Source organism: Ranitomeya variabilis, chromosome 3 (genome assembly GCF_051348905.1).
Source record: "Ranitomeya variabilis isolate aRanVar5 chromosome 3, aRanVar5.hap1, whole genome shotgun sequence".
NCBI classification, from domain to species: Eukaryota; Metazoa; Chordata; class Amphibia; order Anura; family Dendrobatidae; genus Ranitomeya; species Ranitomeya variabilis.
Genome location: NC_135234.1, coordinates 303,314,227 through 303,334,086, shown reverse-complemented (window position 1 = coordinate 303,334,086; position 19,860 = coordinate 303,314,227). Strand labels below are relative to the sequence as shown.

At 40.2% G+C, this 19,860-nt stretch overlaps 2 protein-coding genes across 11 annotated transcripts in view; one reads left to right on the top strand and one right to left on the bottom strand.

The window, feature by feature from the left end:
* Nucleotides 1–19,860, top strand: part of XKR8 (XK related 8) — a 523,821-nt gene that overhangs the window by 232,539 nt on the left and 271,422 nt on the right. The gene's annotated exons all lie outside the window — the stretch shown is intronic.
* EYA3 (EYA transcriptional coactivator and phosphatase 3) overlaps nucleotides 9,735–19,860 on the bottom strand; it is a 758,790-nt gene continuing 748,664 nt past the window's right edge. For all 9 annotated transcript variants that reach the window (XM_077295600.1, XM_077295599.1, XM_077295598.1 and 6 more), the window contains 2 exons: nucleotides 17,367–17,467; nucleotides 9,735–10,960 (listed from right to left, as the gene is read on the bottom strand). In XM_077295600.1, coding sequence (XP_077151715.1) covers nucleotides 10,880–10,960; nucleotides 17,367–17,467 — 182 coding nt within the window. In that variant the 3' untranslated portion in view covers nucleotides 9,735–10,879. The remainder of the gene's footprint in view (nucleotides 10,961–17,366; nucleotides 17,468–19,860) is intronic.

Below are 19,860 nucleotides of genomic sequence, written 5' to 3'. Positions count from 1 at the left end.
TGGGATTGAACATCATCTGTTCGGTACCTCTATGCCCATCTCATTATCAATTACTGATTACTACCAAATAGCACAGCAGCTGTCAAGGGACGGAGTATTTTTTGTTGTCCTATTAGCCAAATGGAACAATATATTTTGTGTAGAACACAGAACTTATAACTACAACACAGTGGCATGCAAAAGTTTGGGCACCCCTGGTCAAAATTACTTTTATTGTGAACAGTTAAGCAAGTTGAAGATGAAATTATCTCTAAAAGGGTTAACGTTAAAAATGGCATTTCCTTTGTATTTTAGGCAAAATATTCCTTTTTAAAAAATTTTAAAATGTCATTGTCACAGATTATTGTAATTTCTAAAATGTAAAAAAAAGATAGTGACAATGACATTTAAAATATTACAATAAGGATTTTTTTTTGTCTAAAATACAAAGGAAATGTGTCATCTTTAACTTTATCCCTTTTAGAGATTGGAGTTAATGTATTTTTTTACATTTTAAAAATTAAAATAAAGGAAAATGGTCTGATGCAAAAGTTTGGACACCCTTGAATATTTGTGTTTAGATAACTTTGACCAAGGTTTCAGACCTTAATTAGCCTGTTAGGGTTATGGCTTGTTCATCATTGTTCAGAAAGGCTAGGTGATGCAAATTTCCCAACTTTAGAAAAACCCAGCCTCCTCTAACCTTGTGCCCAAAAAACAGCAGCCATGAATTCTTCTAAGCAGCTTCCTAGCACTCAATGGTGGAGGCACACAAAAGATGAGAAGGCCGTAAGAAGATATCACAGTGTTTTCAAGTTGCTGTTTCCTCAGTTTGAAATGTAATTAAGAATTGGCAGTTAACAGGAGCAGTGAAAGTCAAAATGAGGTATGAAAGACCAAGCAAAATATCAGTGTCAGCTGCTTGTAGTATTGGTAGAGAGGAAAATCAAAACACCTGCTTGACTGCAAAAGACCTTTAGAAAGATTTATAGCAGACACTGGATTTATGGAACATTGTTTTAATGTTCAGAGACACCTGCACAATGGACTTCATGGAAGAGTCATCAGAAGAAGACCTCTCCTCTATCCTCACCATAAAGTTCAGTGTCCGCAGTATGCAAGACAAGTGTCTTGTGGAACAATTAGGTTAAAATAGAACTCTTTGGCCACAATAATCAAAGGCATGCGTGGAGAAAAAAGGGCACAGAATTTGAGAAAAAAAAAACATCTCGCCAACCATTAACCCCTTTATGACAGGCACCATATACAGTCATGGCCAAAAGTATTGACACCCCTTCAATTCTGTCAGATAATACTGAGTTTCTTCCTGAAAATGATTGCAAACACAAATTCTTTGGTATTATTATCTTCATTTAACTTGTCTTAAATGAAAAAACACAAAAGAGAATGAAGCAAAAAGCAAAACATTGATCATTTCACACAAAACTCCAGAAATGGCCCAGACAAAAGTATTGGCACCCTCAGCCTAATACTTGGTTGCACAACCTTTAACCAAAATAACTGCGACCAACCGCTTCCGGTAACCATCAATGAGTTTCTTACAATGCTCTGCTGGAATTTTAGACCATTCTTCTTTGGCAAACTGCTCCAGGTCCCTGATATTTGAAGGGTGCCTTCTCCAAACTGCCATTTTTAGATCTCTCCACAGGTGTTCTATGGGATTCAGGTCTGGACTCATTGCTGGCCACCTTAGAAGTCTCCAGTGCTTTCTCTCAAACCATTTTCTAGTGTTTTTTGAAGTGTGTTTTGGGTCATTGTCCTGTTGGAAGACCCATGACCCCTGAGGGAGACCCAGCTTTCTCACACTGGGCCCTACATTATGCTGCAAAATTTGTTGGTAGTCTTCAGACTTCATAATGCCATGCACACGGTCAAGCAGTCCAGTGCCAGAGGCAGCAAAGCAACCCCAAAACATCAGGGAACCTCCGCCATGTTTGACTGTCGGGACGTGTTCTTTTCTTTGAATGCCTCTTTTTTTCTTCTGTAAACTCAATGTTGATGCCTTTGCCCAAAAAGCTCTACTTTTGTCTCATGTGACCAGAGAACATTCTTCCAAAACGTTTTAGGCTTTTTCAGGTAAGTTTTGGCAAACTCCAGCCTGGCTTTTTTATGTCTCGGGGTAAGAAGTGGGGTCTTCCTGGGTCTCCTACCATACAGTCCCTTTTCATTCAGATGCCGATGGATAGTACGGGTTGACACTGTTGTACCCTCGGACTGCAGGGCAGCTTGAACTTGTTTGGATGTTAGTCGAGGTTCTTTATCCAACATCCGCACAATCTTGCGTTGAAATCTCTTGTCAATTTTTCTTTTCCGGCCACATCTAGGGAGGTTAGCCACAGTGCCATGGGTTTTAAACTTCTTGATGACACTGCGCACGGTAGACACAGGAACATTCAGGTCTTTGGAGATGGACTTGTAGCCTTGAGATTGCTCATGCTTCCTCACAATTTGGTTTCTCAAGTCCTCAGACAGTTCTTTGGTCTTCTTTCTTTTCTCCATGCTCAATGTGGTACACACAAGGACACAGGACAGAGGTTGAGTCAACTTTAATCCATGTCAACTGGCTGCAAGTGTGATTTAGTTATTGCCAACACCTGTTAGGTGCCACAGGTAAGTTACAGGTGCTGTTAATTACACAAATTAGAGAAGCATCACATGATTTTTCGAACAGTGCCAATACTTTTGTCCACCCCCTTTTTTATGTTTGGTGTGGAATTATATCCAATTTGGCTTTAGGACAATTTTTTTGTGTTTTTTCATTTAAGACAAATTAAATGAAGATAATACCAAAGAATGTGTGTTTGCAATCATTTTCAGGAAGAAACTGAGAATTATCTGACAGAATTGCAGGGGTGTGAATACTTTTGGCCATGATTGTATATACAGAACAAGTTGGAAGCTGGTGTATGGCGCGGGCTCCATAGCCAGCAGCTGATGGCAGTGAATTAGAACCAGTACCTGTCGCTAACAATCACGCGTGGAGTGGTGTGCCGCCCGCGATTGCTAACCTGTTAAATGCCTGTCAGTCTTTGACCATCATTTACCTTGCGCTGACGAGAGCGTGTACACTTCACTTCCACCCATTAGCGCGACCGTGACATGCTAGCAAGTCGCCGATGGGTTGTCATGAGAGCCGTGACTGTCATTACAGAACTCCTTTGAAACCCTGTCTGTGGCAGAGGTTCAAAGGAGACTGATTTCTGCTATATAGCACAAGCGATTGGAAGATCGTATTTTCAAGCCCTCAACAAAATTTGTACAAAGTAAGGAAAGGTTTTAAAAAATATGAAAAAATATATAAGTTCAAATCACCCTTTTCCCCCACTGAAAATATAAATATTATAAAAAAAACATATTTGGTAATGCAGAGTTCAGAAAAGTCTGATCAAAATATAAAAACAATCCGATCAGTTAACATAGTAAACGGAAAAACTTCAAGAACACCCAAATAATGTTTTTTGGGTCACCACAATCACACAAAAAATACTCTAACAAAAATTAAAATAAAGGTTACATCTATTCCAAAAATGGTACTAATAAAAAAGTTTTCTCTCCCCATCTGGACATGTTTGGCATCGCCATAATTGTGTTGATGAGGAGAATCATACTGCATTGTCATTTTTATCACAAAATGTACACTGTAAAAACAATTCCCAAAAAACGTCAGAATTGGATTTTTTTTTTACCCCGTTTGAGTACACTTTGTGGTAAAATGAATGGTGTCATTCAAAAGCTCAACTTGTTCCGTAAAAGAAACAAGCCTCATATGTCTATTTGGACAGAAAAATAAAAGTTATGGCTCTGGGAAGAAGAAGAGGAAAAATGGGCCCTGTCGTGAAGAAGTTAAGCAAGGGGGCGGATCAATTATGCTTTGGGGTTATGATGCAGCCAATGGCACAGGGAACATTTCATGGGTAAAGGGAAGAATGGACTCAATGAAATTTCAAAAAATTTTTGACGCCAACATAACACAATCTGTAAAAAGCTGAAGTTGAATGCTTCTGCCAGGATCATATTATTCACCAACTGTTACACCGATGCCTCTACCTTGTGCCAGTCATTACACTGGTTACCCATCCACTCCAGAATCTAGTACAAAACTATTACCCTCATCCACAAAGCACTCCATGGCTCAGCACCACCCTACATCTCCTCCCTGGTCTCATTCTACCACCCTACCTGTGCTCTCCGTTCTGCTAATAACCTGAGGTTAGCATCATCTTTTCACATGCTTCGCTAATTCTTTGGAATGCAGTACCCAGGTTAATACAATTAATCCCCAATCCTCACAGTTTTAAGCGTGTCCTAAAAACGCATTTGTTCAGACTGGCCTACCGCCTCAACGCATTAACCTAACTATCCCTGTGTGGCCCATTCAAAAAACTTAAACCATAATCAGGTTCCTCGCATCATGTTCTCATACACTTTATACAGTTAATAGCCCTCTGGGTCTGTACGGTTACATACTTAGGCTGTTAACTGGTTCATGCAGCTTTACATGAACACCCGAGCCTGGCTGGTCCGAACAACGAAAGCAATTGTTACCATCCACCTCTCGTGTTTCCCCTTTTTCCTCAGATTGTAAAGCTTGTGAGCAGGGCCCTCACTCCTATTGGTATCTATTTTGAACTGTGATTTTTGTTATGCTGTAATGTCTATTGTCTGTACAAATCCCCTCTATAACTTGTAAAGCGCTGCGGAATATGTTGGCGCTATATACACTGTGTTCCAAATTATTATGCAAATTGGATTTAAGTGTCAAAGATTTAATAGTTTTGTTTTTCAAATAAACTCGTGGATGGTATTGTGTCTCAGGGCTCAATGGATCACTGAAATCAATGTTAAACACATGGGATTAGTTTTCCGGGTGATTCTAATTAAAGGAAAACTACTTAAAAATGATGTTCCACATTAAGCAGGTCACAGTTTTCAAGTAACATGGGAAAGAAAAAGGATCACTCTGCTGCTGAAAAGCATCAAATAGTGCAATGCTTTGGTGAAGGGATGAAAACATTAGAAATTTCCCGAAAACTTAAGCGTGATCATCGTACTGTTAAGAGATTTGTGGCTGTATCTGAGCACAGATGTGTTTGTGCTGATAAAGGCAGAATGAGGAAGATTTCTGCCAGGCAAGTTCATTGGATTAAGAGAGCAGCTGCTAAAAAGCCATTACAAAGCAGCAAACAGATATTTGAAGCTGCTGGTGCCTCTGGATTCCCTCGAACCTCAAGGTGTAGGCTCCTTCAAAGGCTTGCTGTGGTGCATAAACCTACTATTCGGCCACCCTTAAACAGTGTTCACAAGCAGAAATGGTTGCACTGGGCCCACATACATGAAGACTAATTTCCAAACATTCTTGTTTACTGATAAGTGTTGAGCAACCCTGGATGGTCCAAATGGATGGAGTAGTGGATGAGTCAGCATAGAGTCATGTTTTCGGCCGGAATCATGGAGAAACAGCTGGTAGGGCCCTTTAAGGTTCCTGAAGGTGTGAAAATGACCTCTGCAAAGTATATAGAGTTTCTGACTGATAACTTCCCTCCATGGTATAAAAAGTAGAAATGTGCCTTCAGGGGCAAAATCATCTTCATGCATGACAATGCACCATCTCATGCTGCAAAGAAAACCTCAGTCATTGGCTGCTATGGGCATAAAAGGAGATAAACTCATGGTGTGGTCACCATCTTCCCCTGACCTCAACCCTATAGAGAACCTTTGGAGTATCATCAAGCAAAAGATCTATGAGGGTGGGAGGCAGTTCACATCAAAACAGCAGCTCTGGGAGGCTATTCTGACTTCATGCAAAGAAATACAAGCAGAAACTCTGCAAAAACTTACAAGTTCAATGGTTGCAAGAATAGTGACGGTGATATCAAAGAAGGGTTCCTATGTTAACATGTAACTTGGCCTGTTAGGATGTTTTGGTGTTAAATAGCTTTTTTGTTCAGTGAATGTGACCTCCTAATGCTGCAAATTCCACAAATGAGCATTTTCAGTTCTTTAAAACATATCAAATGTTTAGAAATTCTACTGTGCCTAATTTGGAACAGTGCATTTTAAGTTTTTATTCATTTCGGAGATTATACTGTTATGATTGGGAGGTTTATTCAATAAAATTCGATGTATACTCTAACGGGTGATTACTTTTATTAGACTGTCATTTTCACCAACCATTTAGGAAAATCAGATAAAAATGTAATTTGCATAATAATTTGGAACATAGTGCAAATAAAATTATTATTTAATATTATACAAATGGATAATTATCCTAAACACATGCAAAGTCCACAATAGACTACCTCAAAAGGCACAAGCTGAGGGTTTTACAATGGCCCTCACAGTCCCCTGATCTGAACATCATTGAAAGTCTGAGGCTAGACCTCAAAACAACAGTGCATGCAAGACGACCCAGGAATCTCACAGAACTGGAAGAATTGATGAAAATCCCTCAAACAAGAATTGAAAGATTCATGGCTGGCTACAAAAAGTGTTTATACAATGTGATACTTTCAAAAGAGGGTGCTACTAGGTACTAACCATGCAGGGTGCCTAAATTTTTGCATCAGGCCATTTTCCTTTTTGTAATTTTTAAAGTGTAAAAAATGACTTTTTTGGCTTAAAAGATGAAGGAAATGTGTGATCTTTAACTTTAGCCCTTTTAGAGATCATTTCATCTTTAACTGTGCACAATGACAGTCATTTTGACCAGGGGGACACAAACTTTTACCACTGTATGGTTCCTTTAACCCCTTCACAACATTTGACGTGCATATACGTCATGGTCTGAAAGGGGTACTTGGCGATCATAGGAGCAATGCCCATGTGATTTCTGACAGGAGTTCGGATTACGTGATAGAGCCTGGCTGTCATGGCCAGGAGCGGTGCCCGCACCGTGCTAGGCTATTTATCCCCCTAAATGCCGCAATTATTATCTATAGCAAAATTTAGGTCTATGCCTATTTGGCTACAAAAAAAAAATGCATGTGTGAGTCCAGCCAAATGTAGTTCAAGTCTTGAGGTACATTTAGAGGAGATATTTTTAATTTCAAGAGTAACTGGCATTTTAATTTTTTCCCCCCATAAATTAAGGGTAAAGATGAAAATAAAAAACTAAAACAAAACAAATTTTGTAAAATCTGTCTTTTAGTGGAAACCAATTTTCCCATTACATAGGAGAAAACAATTGGTGCTCCTATAGTTCTGTTGAACTTGCATTATAATGTTTGTGTCTGCCTCAGATCTTCCCTCCAAGGAATTTTAGAAGCACCAACTGTCATCTCATATCTCTTTACGGAATACATATTTTACTGTCAAATTGAGAGTGAAAGATTTAATACAGGAAGAGAAAATATGCATATTTTACAAAGTTGTTTATTTCATGTGTACTATTGATTTTTTAACTAAAAAATTAAACTACAGTTACTTTTTTTTTTTTTTTCCCCAAAGCAATGACCACAGTTACTTTTTAATTACGCAATCAAAACAAGCTGAAAGTTTTGGATGCTAGTGTCTTTACATGTTAAAGTATGCCAATTGTGCTTTACAAACATTGTGGGGGTTTTTTTTTCACCATCTTTTTAGCTGTAATTCAGTAGAAAATATGAACCTACCCCACTCATTTAAAAAATAAATGCAAAATATTATGCTATGGACGCATCATTAAAAAAAACCCTTTCAAGGAATTCGATTTAAGTTACTCTGGTTGTACTTAATTACTCTTTTTTGGAAAGTGTTCTGTTCACTGAATCTGTGGTTAGCACCAGCAAGTGCAGCCTGATGTTCAGTACGTGTTCACTAATTACCGTATTTTTTGGACTATAAGACACATCTATGTTTTAGGAGGAGGAAATTAGAAAAGAAAATTGAAGCAAAATATATACGACACCCCTACCCTGGTATGCATAGCCCCATCATCCCTACCCTGGAATGCATGGCTCCCTCATCTATCCTGGTATGCATGGCCCTCTCATCCCTATCGTGGTATGCATGGCCCCCTCATCCCTATCCTGGTATGCATGTCCCTCTCATCCCATTTCTGGTACGCATGGGCCCCTCATCCCTATCCTGGCATGTTTTGCCCCCCCCTCATCTCCATCCTGATATGCAGGGACCCCATCTCTGTTCTGGTATACATGGCCCCATCCTTTATCCTGGTATCATTGACCCCAATCCCCATCCTGGTATGTATGGCTCCCATCAGAAAAACATTTAAAAAATTCCAAACCATTATACTTATGGTACCTTCCTGCAATCCCTCGCAGCATCTTGTTCCGATACCAGCAGCTGCTTTATGCTTGTAAGAAGGGCATAGCATTGTCGTCATGCGCTGGCTTACAAGCAAGAGGACAGCTGCCGGAATACTTGCTGCTCCCCACACTGGGACTATGTGCGTGAAGGGCAGTGAATATTCATAGCTCTTTAATAGCGGGCACAGTAACCTCAGCCGCTGGCTTGCTGCAGCTGCTGGGCGATTATGTGTGCCCTACTGAAGAGAATGAATATTACCTACATTCCACTCCTATGTGAGAGGAGAGCAGTGAATATTCATTGCATTAAGTAGTGGGCACACAGGAATGCCCAGCAGCTGCAAGAAGCCAGCGGCTGCACTAACACTGTGCTTGCTATTTAAGATAAATGGAATATTCACTGCTTTCCACGCCATGGGCATGGAACAGAGTGAATATTAATTTCTCTTTAACAGCGGGGACAGGAGTTACCCACAACAGCTGGCTACCGCGACCCGCTGCTCCCCCACCTCAGCCAGAGCACATACATCTGGACTATAAGATGTTTTTAGAGGAAAAAAGTGCGTCATATAGTCCAAAAATAAGGTATGTGTTTGTTTGGGAAAAGGACATTTATACTAATTTTAACACTACCTAGTACAAAAAAAGCCTTGTTATGACAGTCATGTATGAACCGCTTAACTTCAGCCTCATAATATGCTTGTGGTTTTGTGATCCCCTTAAATAGATGTTGAACACATTACAATGGCAGGTCAGCAACAACTCCTATTTTGTTTTATAACCTATGAACATTGCATCCCTAAATGCCTCTGAAGTCTGCCTATTCCATCTTCACTACATTGCAATGCTGGAAAATTCCTGAATTCTGGAACCAACATACATTTCTTTCTGTCAATCACTGCCGTAAGCTATTTAGGGGAACCCACATAAGTTTAAAATAGTGCCAAAAAACTTGAACAGTGCTGTACATAATGGCTACTTTGTAATTCAAGTATTACACCAAGATGGCTTTAATGAACCTGGTTTCTGTATGGAGTATCCATTTGAATGTTGTTAAAAGGGCCATGTGTATAGGAAGCTTTGAGTAAGCAATATTATTGCTGCTTATGTGTAAATAAAGTGCCTTCACATATGCTGGAAAATAAGATTAAGTACATAGCTATGGATAATATGTATGCATAACTTTACTGCTATATAAATGTGTGTTTTTCCTTCAAGTTTACAAATTACAGTATTAATACATTTTTAATATATTAAAAAAACACAACATAATTTTGTGAACTATTCATCTATTTGGTAAAGAAACTTTGGAACTCAGATGATGGATGGGGACTCCATTAGCTGAATTCCCAGCAATCATAAATTTATCACCTATCCTGTTCATAGAACATTGATACCTATCTACAAATATACATAGCAAAGCGTTATTGCCATCTGGGATCTTTATGACATTTTCAGAAATGATGCATTCAATGTAGACATTGATCCTTTTACAGTTTATTACCAAGACATTTTATTCCTGCACTTGATAAAAACATACTTTATATTAGGCAGCAATGGCAACAACATAATGAAATAGGTTTTGCACTCTTAGGAAAGTGAACCCCAACTGCTGCAAAAGAAAAAAAAAAAAGAGCTGGTATTTACCCTTGCCTATGGTTTGGGCTGCCGCAAAGATCCTCATTGTATCCACTATAGTCAAAACTCAGACCATAGCAGCGTTGTGGAGCCGATGCTGGGTTCAGGAGGGTGAATACCTGCTCTATTATTTTAGAGGGTTTGGAGTCTACTTTCCTGAAAATAGAAAACCCCTTTAAAGTCTGTTTGTATCACTAGTGGTTTCTGTTCTTTGTTGCCATTAAAATATGAGATTAAAAAAATAATAAAAAAAGAAGAAAATAGAGAGGGGAGAAGACGGTTTTAATAAGTTACCAACTTCCAAGTTATAGAAATGGGAGTCTAATCCCGCCTCCCTCAGCGAGGTATTTCATAAAGTTTTCCAGAATGGTTATCAAGAAGACAACAATATAGACAAGCCATTATGACTCGTGTTGTTAAAAATCCAAGATATATGTACATGATCCCTAATCTTCATTCAAATTAGGGGGGCTGACAGATTTAGTCTGATGCAGACTGTATCCATCCGCAGTTGAAAGATCTTGGGACTTCATTTGACATCAGGATGTAACACAGAATAAATCAGGATCCACTGCTACATTCGCGGCCCATCAGATATGACTCAAAAGGTGTTGGCTTTCTGTATATTCCATCTTACTTAATGACGGCAGATATGTTTTATTTAAGAGGATGCCTAAAGTAATGACACAAAACTTAAGATTGAAGAGGTAGGTGGCATGTTCACTAACTAGTAGGAAACTGAAGGAATAGTGTGACTATCTACTAAAGAGGTAGGTGACGTGAGAGACAGCTGGACATTCAACAATACTGAAGGAGAGAGACATGAATGGTTGCTCATCCTTGAAGGCCACACCTTAAGTGCTTTTTCTTCTTCCAGGAAGTTGGAAGCAAATAGATCAGATCAATCTCATGTCTTCATAGATTAATAAACATAGTTCTGCTTGTTTCCTTCCAGCAGACCCAATTCATACAAGAGTCAATGCTTTCCTGGAATCTCACAAAAAGTCCAGCTCCAAAGCTTGATGTAGAGAGATTAGGTCATTATGGTTCGTGATCCTCCAGAAAGGCATGTTATGCTGTTCAAAGACAAAAACAATAAAACAAAAACTTAAAAACCTGCTTTTGTTCAACTTCAAATGCCAATGAAAGGCTTTATTCACATGTTTCTTTTTGTACTAGTGCTTCACGCATACATTATATTCATTGGGGAGACATAACCAAGCTTGCCCATTCGTACCATCCCAAAAAATGAACAGCATACAGATGACATCTGAGTTGCATCCGTGTGCTGTCTGATTTTCATTACCATAAAAAAAACTGATCCAGCTCACGCAAGAAAATAAAATATCTAAAAATGTGTCAATTTGGCTCATATTAAACCCTTCAACCCCCCCCCATTTACCACTGGGGACGTTTCCTTTTTCCCTCAATAACTTTTTTTAAAATTTTTTCGTCCACATAGATATATGAGGGCTTGTTTTTCGCAGGACGAGTTGTACTTTTGAAAGACATCATTCATTTTATTATGTGATGTACTGGAAAGCTGGGAAAACATTCCTAATGCATTGAAATTGCAAAACAAAAAAAGCACTTTTACAATTGTTTATTTTTATTTTACTATGTTCACTACACGGTAAAACTGACCTGGCAATATGATTGTCGAGGTCAGCACAATCACAAAGATACCAAACATGTATTGTCATTTTTTATTTACGTGGTGAAAGACTGGAAATTTGTAAAAAACAAACAAAAAACAAAAACAAAACCCAAACCTTTCCTTGTGTCGCCATTTTCCAAGACCCATATTGCCCTCAATTTTCAGGATATAGTGCTGTGTGATAGCTTATTTTTTGCACCCTGAGCTGATATTTTTATCAATACCACTCATATTGCATTTTATTGCAATGATGCAGCGGCCAAAAAAAACAAATGTAATTCTGGCATTTTTCTTTCTTGTTACGCTATTTACCAATCAGATTAATTTACTTTATTTTTCTAACGGACTTTTACAAATGCAGAGATACCAAATGAGTAGTTTTTTTATTGTTCTATTTTTAAATGGGGGTGATTTTAATTATTTTCTCTTTTTTTCATTTTGTTTTACAACTTGTTTTTTTACTGTATTTAATAGACTCCTTAGGGCAGGGATGTCAAACTGCATTCCTCAAGGGCTGCAAACAGGTCATGTTTTCAGGATTTCTTTGTATTGCACAGGTGATCATTTAATCACCTGCACAGAATGATTCCAGCACCTTGTGCAATGAGAAGGAAATCTTGAAAACACGCATGGTTTGAGGCCCTCGAGGAATGCAGTTTGACACCCCTGCCTTAGGGGACTTGAAGCCGAGATTGTCTGAACCCTTGTGCTATACATAGCAGTGCATGGGCTAAAATCAATCTCCTCGGAACATCAGTTATAGACCGACTTTCACAAGGGAATAGTCAAACATGAAGGTCTTCAGCAGACCTCTAGTTGTCATAACAATGTACAGTGTCTTGCGAAAGTATTCGGCTCCCTGGAACTTTTCAACCTTTTTTCCACATATCATATGCTTCAAACAAAGATACCAAATGTAAATTTTTGGTGAAAAATCAAAAACAAATGGAACACAATTGTGAAGTTGAACGAAATTCATTGGTTATTTTAAATTTTTGTGGAAATTCAGAAACTGAAAAGTGGGGCGTGCAATATTATTCGGCCCCTTTAACTTAATACTTTGTTGGGCCACCTTTTGCTGCGATTACAGCTGCAAGTCACTTGGGGTATGTCTCTATCAGTTTTGTACATCGAGAGACTGAAATTCTTGCCCATTCCTCATTGGCAAACAGCTCGAGCTCAGTGAGGTTTGATGGAGATTGTTTGTGAACAGCATTTTTCAGCTCTTTCCACAGATTCTCGATTGGATTGAGGTCTGGACTTTGACTTGGCCATTCTACCACCTGGATACGTCTATTTGCGAACCATTCCATTGTAGATTTTGCTCCAACAGGTTATCTTCAAGAATGGTCCTGTATTTGGCTCCATCCATTTTTCCATCAATTTTAACCATCTTCCCTGTCCCTGCTGAAAAAAGCAGGCCCAAACCATGATGCTGCCACCACCATGTTTGACAGTGGGGATGGTGTGTTCAGGGTGATGAGCTGTGTCGCCTTTACGCCAAACATATCGTTTGGCATTGTTTCCAAAAAGTTCCATTTTGGTTTCATCTGACCAGAGCACCTTCTTCCACATGTTTGGTGTGTCTCCCAGGTGGCTTGTTGCAAACTTTAAATGACACTTTTTATGGCTATCTTTGAAAAATGGCTTTCTTCTTGCTAATCTTCCATAAAGGTCAGATTTGTGCAGTGTATGACTGATTGTTGTCCTATGTACAGACTGTCCCACCTCAGCTATAGATCTCTGCAGTTCATCCAGAGTGATCATGGGCCTCTTGGCTGCATCTCTGATTAGTCTTCTCCTTGTTTGAGATAAAAGTTTAGAGGGACGGCCAGGTCTTGGTAGATTTGCAGTGGTATGATACTCCTTCCATTTCAATATGATCGCTTGCACAGTGCTCCTTGGGATCTTTAAAGTTTTGGAAATCATTTTGTATCCAAATCCGGCTTTAAACTTCTCTACAACAGTATCATGGACCTGCCCTGTTGTGTTCCTTGGTCTTCATGATGCTCTCTGTGCTTCAAACAGAACCATGAGACTATCACAGAGCAGGTGCATTTACAGAGACTTGATTACACAAAAGTGGATTATACACTGCTCAAAAAAATAAAGGGAACACTTAAACAACAGAATATAACTCCAAGTAAATCAAACTTCTGTGAAATCAAACTGTCCACTTAGGAAGCAACACTGATTGACAATCAATTTCACATGCTGTTGTGCAAATGGAATAGACAATAGATGGAAATTATTGGCAATTCTCAAGAAACACTCAAGGGAGTGGTTCTGCAGATGGGGACCACAGACCACATCTCAATAGCAATGCTTTCTGGCTGATGTTTTGGTCACTTTTGAATGTTGGTTGTGCTTTCACACTCGTGGTAGCATGAGACGGACTCTGCAACCCACACAAGTGGCTCAGGTAATGCAGCTCATCCAGGATGACACATCAATGCGAGCTGTGGCAAGGTTTGCTGTGTCTGTCAGCGGAGTGTCGAGAGGCTGGAGGCGCTACCAGGAGACAGGCCAGTACACCAGGAGACGTGGAGGGGGCCATAGGAGGACAACAATCCAGCAGCAGAACCGCTACCTCAGCCTTTGTGCAAGGAGGAACAAAAGGAGCACTGCCAGAGCCCTGCAAAATGACCTCCAGCAGGCCACAAATGTGCATGTGTCTGCACAAACTGTTAGAAACCGACTCCATGAGGATGGTCTGAGTGTCCGACGTCCACAGATGGGGGTTGTGCTCACAGCCCAACAACCGTGCATGACGCTTGGCATTTGCCCCAGAACACCAGGATTGGCAACTGGTGCCCTGTGCTCTGCACAGATGAAAGCAGGTTCACACTGAGCACATGTGACAGACGTGACAGAGTCTGAAGACACCATGGAGAGCAATCTGCTGCCTGCAACATCCTTCAGCATGACCGCTTTGGCAGTGGGTCAGTAATGGTGTGAAGTGGCATTTCTTTGGAGGGCTGCACAGCCCTCCTTGTGCTTGCCAGAGATAGCATGACTGCCATTAGGTACCGAGATGAGATCCTCAGACCCCTTGTGAGACAATATGCTAGTGCAGTTGGCCATGGGTTCCTCCTAATGAATGGCAATGCCAGTCCTCATGTGGCTGGAGTGTGCCAGCAGTTCCTGCAAGATGAAGGCATTGAAGCTATGGACTGGACCGCCTGTTACCCAGACCTGAATCTGATTGAACACATCTGGGACATCATGTCTTGCTCAGTCCACCAACATCACGTTGCACCACAGACGGTCCAGCAGTTGGCAGATGCTTTAGTTTGCTGCACTGAAAGTAAAGGGGCCGAATAATATTGCATGCCCTACTTTTCAGTTTTTGAATTTCCACAAAAATTTAAAATAACCAATAAATTTCGTTCAACTTCACAATTGTGTTCCACTTGTTGATTCTTCACCAAAAATTTACATTTGGTATCTTTATGTTTGAAGCATGATATGTGGGAAAAGGTTGAAAAAGTTCCAGGAAGCCGAATACTTTCGCAAGGCACTGTATCTGCACCCTGTGATCACATCACTGGTGCATGGAATGACGTGCCCCCCGCCGACGCATGTTAAATGCCGCTGTCAGAGAACGCCGGCGGCATTTAACATGCTAACAGACGGCTTTAGGTTTAGATTAAATCGGCCATCATCTTCCTGGAAAGAAGTCAAAGTCAGAACACAATGCAAATGTAAGTCATTTGTCATTAAGGGGTTAGGTTGTCTACAAAGAACAGACTTATTTTATTTACAAGTATTAAACACCTTAGTGGAAACTTGAAAATTTATACCTGAAGGTTGTTTGCATCTTTGGCTTTTTGATCAAGGGACGCAGGTCCTCAATGTGACATGATTTTAGATCGGTCAGATCTCAAGTAAACATCCTTGGGGTATAGACACTATAAAATCGGACAGATATTGTGCACGGTGTTCCAAAGTGGCCGACTGCTATTTATAGGGCCGTTTGACTTAGTCCTTAGGTAGCAAATTTCTATTTATGAATTAGCTTTAGCCCCTTTCTGAAATGGAGATTTTCATTTATTTGTGCTTTTAATTTTCCCCTTCCAAGGGCCATAGGATTTTTTACTGAACTGTCAACATTGCCATATGAGGAATATACACTCATACAAGTGCATATCATACAATTTGCAATTGGTTAAAATCAGTTCAGTTCAGGTAATACACGGGAAGTTGTGATACAGAAACAAAGAACGAGCTGCAATGCACAGCTCAATCTTTTCGTTTCTGAACATAAAAAATAAACAAAGTAAAAGCACATTATCTGAGCACTATACACCTTTGGACTAAGGGTACCGTCACACAGTGAAATTTCCATCGCTGCGACGGCACGATCCGTGACGTCGCAGCGATCGTATGAATATCGCTCCAGCGTCGTAGACTGCGGTCACACTTTGCAATCACGGCGCTGGAGCGATGCCGAAGTCCCCGAGTAACCAGGGTAAACATCGGGTAACTAAGCGCAGGGCCGCGCTTAGTAACCCGATGTTTACCCTGGTTACCAGCGTTAACGTAAAAAAACAAACAGTACATACTTACATTCCGGTGTCTGTCCCTCTGCGTCTCAGCTTCTCTGCACTGTGTTATGCACAGCGGCCGGAAAGCACAGCGGTGACGTCAGACGTCACCGCTGTGCTCGCTTTCCGGCTGGCCGGCGCTCACACAGTGCAGAGAAGCTGAGACGCCGGAGGACAGACACCGGAATGTGAGTATGTACTGTTTGTTTTTTTACGTTTACGCTGGTAGCCAGGGTAAACATCGGGTTACTAAGCGCGGCCCTGGCTTAGTTACCCGATGTTTACCCTGGTTACAAGCGAACACATCGCTGGATCGCTGTCACACACAACGATCCAGCGATGTCAGCGGGTGATCAAGCGACGAAAGAAAGTTCCAAACGATGTGCTACGACGTACGATTCTCAGCGTGATGTCTGATCGCAGTAGCGTGTCAGACACAGCGATATCGTAACGATATCGCTAGAACGTCACGAATCGTACCGTCGTAGCGATGGAAATTTCACTGTGTGACGGTACCCTAAGTCTAATTGTGATAAAATTCTGTTATGCTTATTTTTCTAATCTTAACCCCTTAAAGACCAGGGGCAGACTGCCCCCCGAAGGAGCCTGCCACGTGAAATGTGCGTCGGGAAACTGATGCACACGTCACTCTCTCCAACATGGGTAAGAAAAGTATTTTTCCATCTTTTTGCACTATTACCGGCACTTTAATAATGTTCCATGGATGATATGATACTTGATCTTTTATACATAGGATACCATCATTTTGGACTAAACATTTTGTTAGTGGTGACTTTGCCAATGCGAGTTATATCTTTAACTGGTGCCACTGTTGGTGCTTTTGAGTGACGTGAGCCTTTTAGTGCATCTGAACTTTTTTCCTCCCCTTCTTTGTAATCATCCTGTATATTGTCCTCAGGGTCATTGTTACCCAGTTTCATATAGATTTGTAAGGTAATAAAATTTCCATTTGATTATTCATAACAATTTGTCTCACTGTGTTTATTCATTGATAACTGATTAAATGTATAGCGAAAAAAACTAAATACAGCTGCCATTTTAGTGTCCATATTAGTCTCAAGAACCCCCGAAGGCACAAGTAAATTGAACTTTAATCAGGATGGAGTTTTATGCAGATTCAATTTCACTACACTTGAGCCAATTGGAGTAGAGCCAACTAATTTGGGAAATAACATTGCGCTTTAATGATAAAATGTTTAGTAACATAACAGTTTAATTGGACCAACACCACTACAAAAAATGCTTCATTTCTTGTACCTGCTTGGCAGCCATTTCTTCATCTCGGCCATCCCCAATAACCACATAGGTAACCTTCTTTCCAAATTTTGTCACTATTCTTTCAAAACAACTTTCTTTCCCTGGAAGTATAAGCAAATATTAGTAAGCAGCAACGAAAAACACAAGATAATAATCATTCAAAGGACCACTCCATCTATTTTTTTTATTGCAGAGCTGGAGTGGTGCTATTCTAAGGTCTCTGCACCTAGTCTCGTACTTATCAGATGTCATCTTCAGCTCTTCCGGTCACCCCTACGGTCCCCACGCTGTCTTCTTGTAATCACAACTTCTGACTGCCCATAAGTCAGAATTGTCGGTCACAAGCGCTAAATGCAAGTATATGAGTGGCTTTCATAGACTTGCATTGAAAAGCGACCTCTGGCTTGCGTCAGCAAATACTGGAGAGATGCAGTAAATCACAAACTGCTGTAGCTTACTGCTTTAAAAAGAAAGTGTCTTTTAGGGGCAGCACGGTGGCTCAGTGGATAGCACTGCAGCCTTGCAGCGCTGGAGTCCTCGGTTCAAATCCCACCAAGGACAACATTTGCAAGGAGTTTGTATGTTCTCCCCGTGTTTGCGTGGGTTTCCTCCGGGTTCTCCAGTTTCCTTTCACATTCCATAGACATACTGATAGGGAATTTAGATTGTGAGCGCCATCGGGGACAGTGATGATAATGTGTGCAAACTGTAAAGCGCTGTGGAATATATTTGCTCTTTATAAAAATAAAGATTAATATTTTTAGTGTGTGACAGCAGTCAAACATAAAAAATGGTATGAATCTGGTATTGCTGTAATCTCACCGACCCAAAGAATAAAGTCGCTTAATCACTTATACAGCACTGGAACTGTGTAAAAAATAAAGTCAATTCTTCACCTGCTGATTTGTTCATTCTGTCTCCCAAAGATTGCAGTAAGACTCGACTCACATCTATCCTGTGCTCTACGCTGATCACTTACATCGGGGTTTCCATAAAAACCTCAAATACGTGATTCAGATGGAATCACGTCGTATGATTTCCTATAATGAGTCAGATGGAGACACTGTGGACATCATCTTGCCTATGCAGCAATGTCTGTCTTTTTAGAAGTGCATAAAAGCTCGGTCGGCCACTGTTTTGTGAACTTTTGAAAACAAGGACACCGCGCTGAACAGAGGCCATACAGAGTCTAGAGTAACTCTGTAATGCAGTTTCATTATAGTGAATAGATCCCTCGGGGATTTCATCTGAACCCTGTCATTCGGACATTTAGAAACCCTGAAGTAAGTGCTCAGTGTAGAGCACAGGATATATGTGAGCCCCAACGTTATTGTAAAAGGTACCCAATAAGAGCTTCAACTCAATCCACAAAAGTCCCCAGTCAGATCAGTCATCAACAGAAATAAATGAGGGCTTTTCCACATTACTGGTAGTACAAAATGCGCTATGGCTCTTCATCCTCCAAAAGAAATCCAGCAAATTCAGAGCTCCCTAATCCAAATCCCACCCTCCTTTCTGAGACCTACAGTGTTGCTAAACCACATTTAGGGTCCATATGTTTTTCAGGGGTATAATTTCCAAACTGGGGTCATTTTAGGTGGGCATTCTGCTGTTCTAGCACTTAGGGGCTCTGTATATGGAGTGCACTATTGTAGGAAAATCTGAGCTCCAGGAGGCAAATAGCACTCCTTCCGTTCTAAGTCTCGCTGTGTGGCTAAGCAGTACCGTACAGAAATTGTGTGACAAATTTTAGTGCCACGTTTACCCATTTCCCCATGTGAAAATGTAAAATTTGGGGCTAAAACAACATTTTTGTGGTAAAAATGTAATGATTTTTTCTTCACCACCTAATGGGCGTCACTTATGGGGGTTTGTGCTGTTCTGGCACCTCAGGGGCTCTGCCAATGTGAATATGGCACCCTCAAACCATTACAGCAAAATCTGAACTCAAATGTGGCACTTCTTCCCTTCCAAGTCCCTTCCAAGTCCTGCCATGCCCCCAAACAGTAGTTTACAACCACATATGGGGTATCGGTGTACTCAGAAGAAATTGCACAACAAATTTAGAGGTTCATTTTCTCCTGTTACCCTTGTGAAAATAAAACGTGTAGATAAGTAACATTTTTGAGAAAAAAAGTTAAAAGTTCCTATTTTTCGTCTACATTTCATTAATTCCTGTGAAGCACCTGAAGGGTTAATTAACTTCATGAATGTTATTTTGAGCACCTTGAGTGATGTAGTTTTTGGAATGGTGTCACTGTTGGATATTTTTTGTCATATAGGCCCACAAAGTCACTTCAAATATGATATGGTCCATAAAAAAAAAATGGTGAGAAATTGCTGATCAAATTTTAACCCTTCTAACTTCCTAACAAAAAAATATATGTGCTGAGGTAAAATAGACATGTAGGAAATGTTATTTATTAACTAGTTTGGATGACATAACTCGTTTAAGGGAATAAGAAAAAATGTTGAAAATTGGGAAATTTTCAAA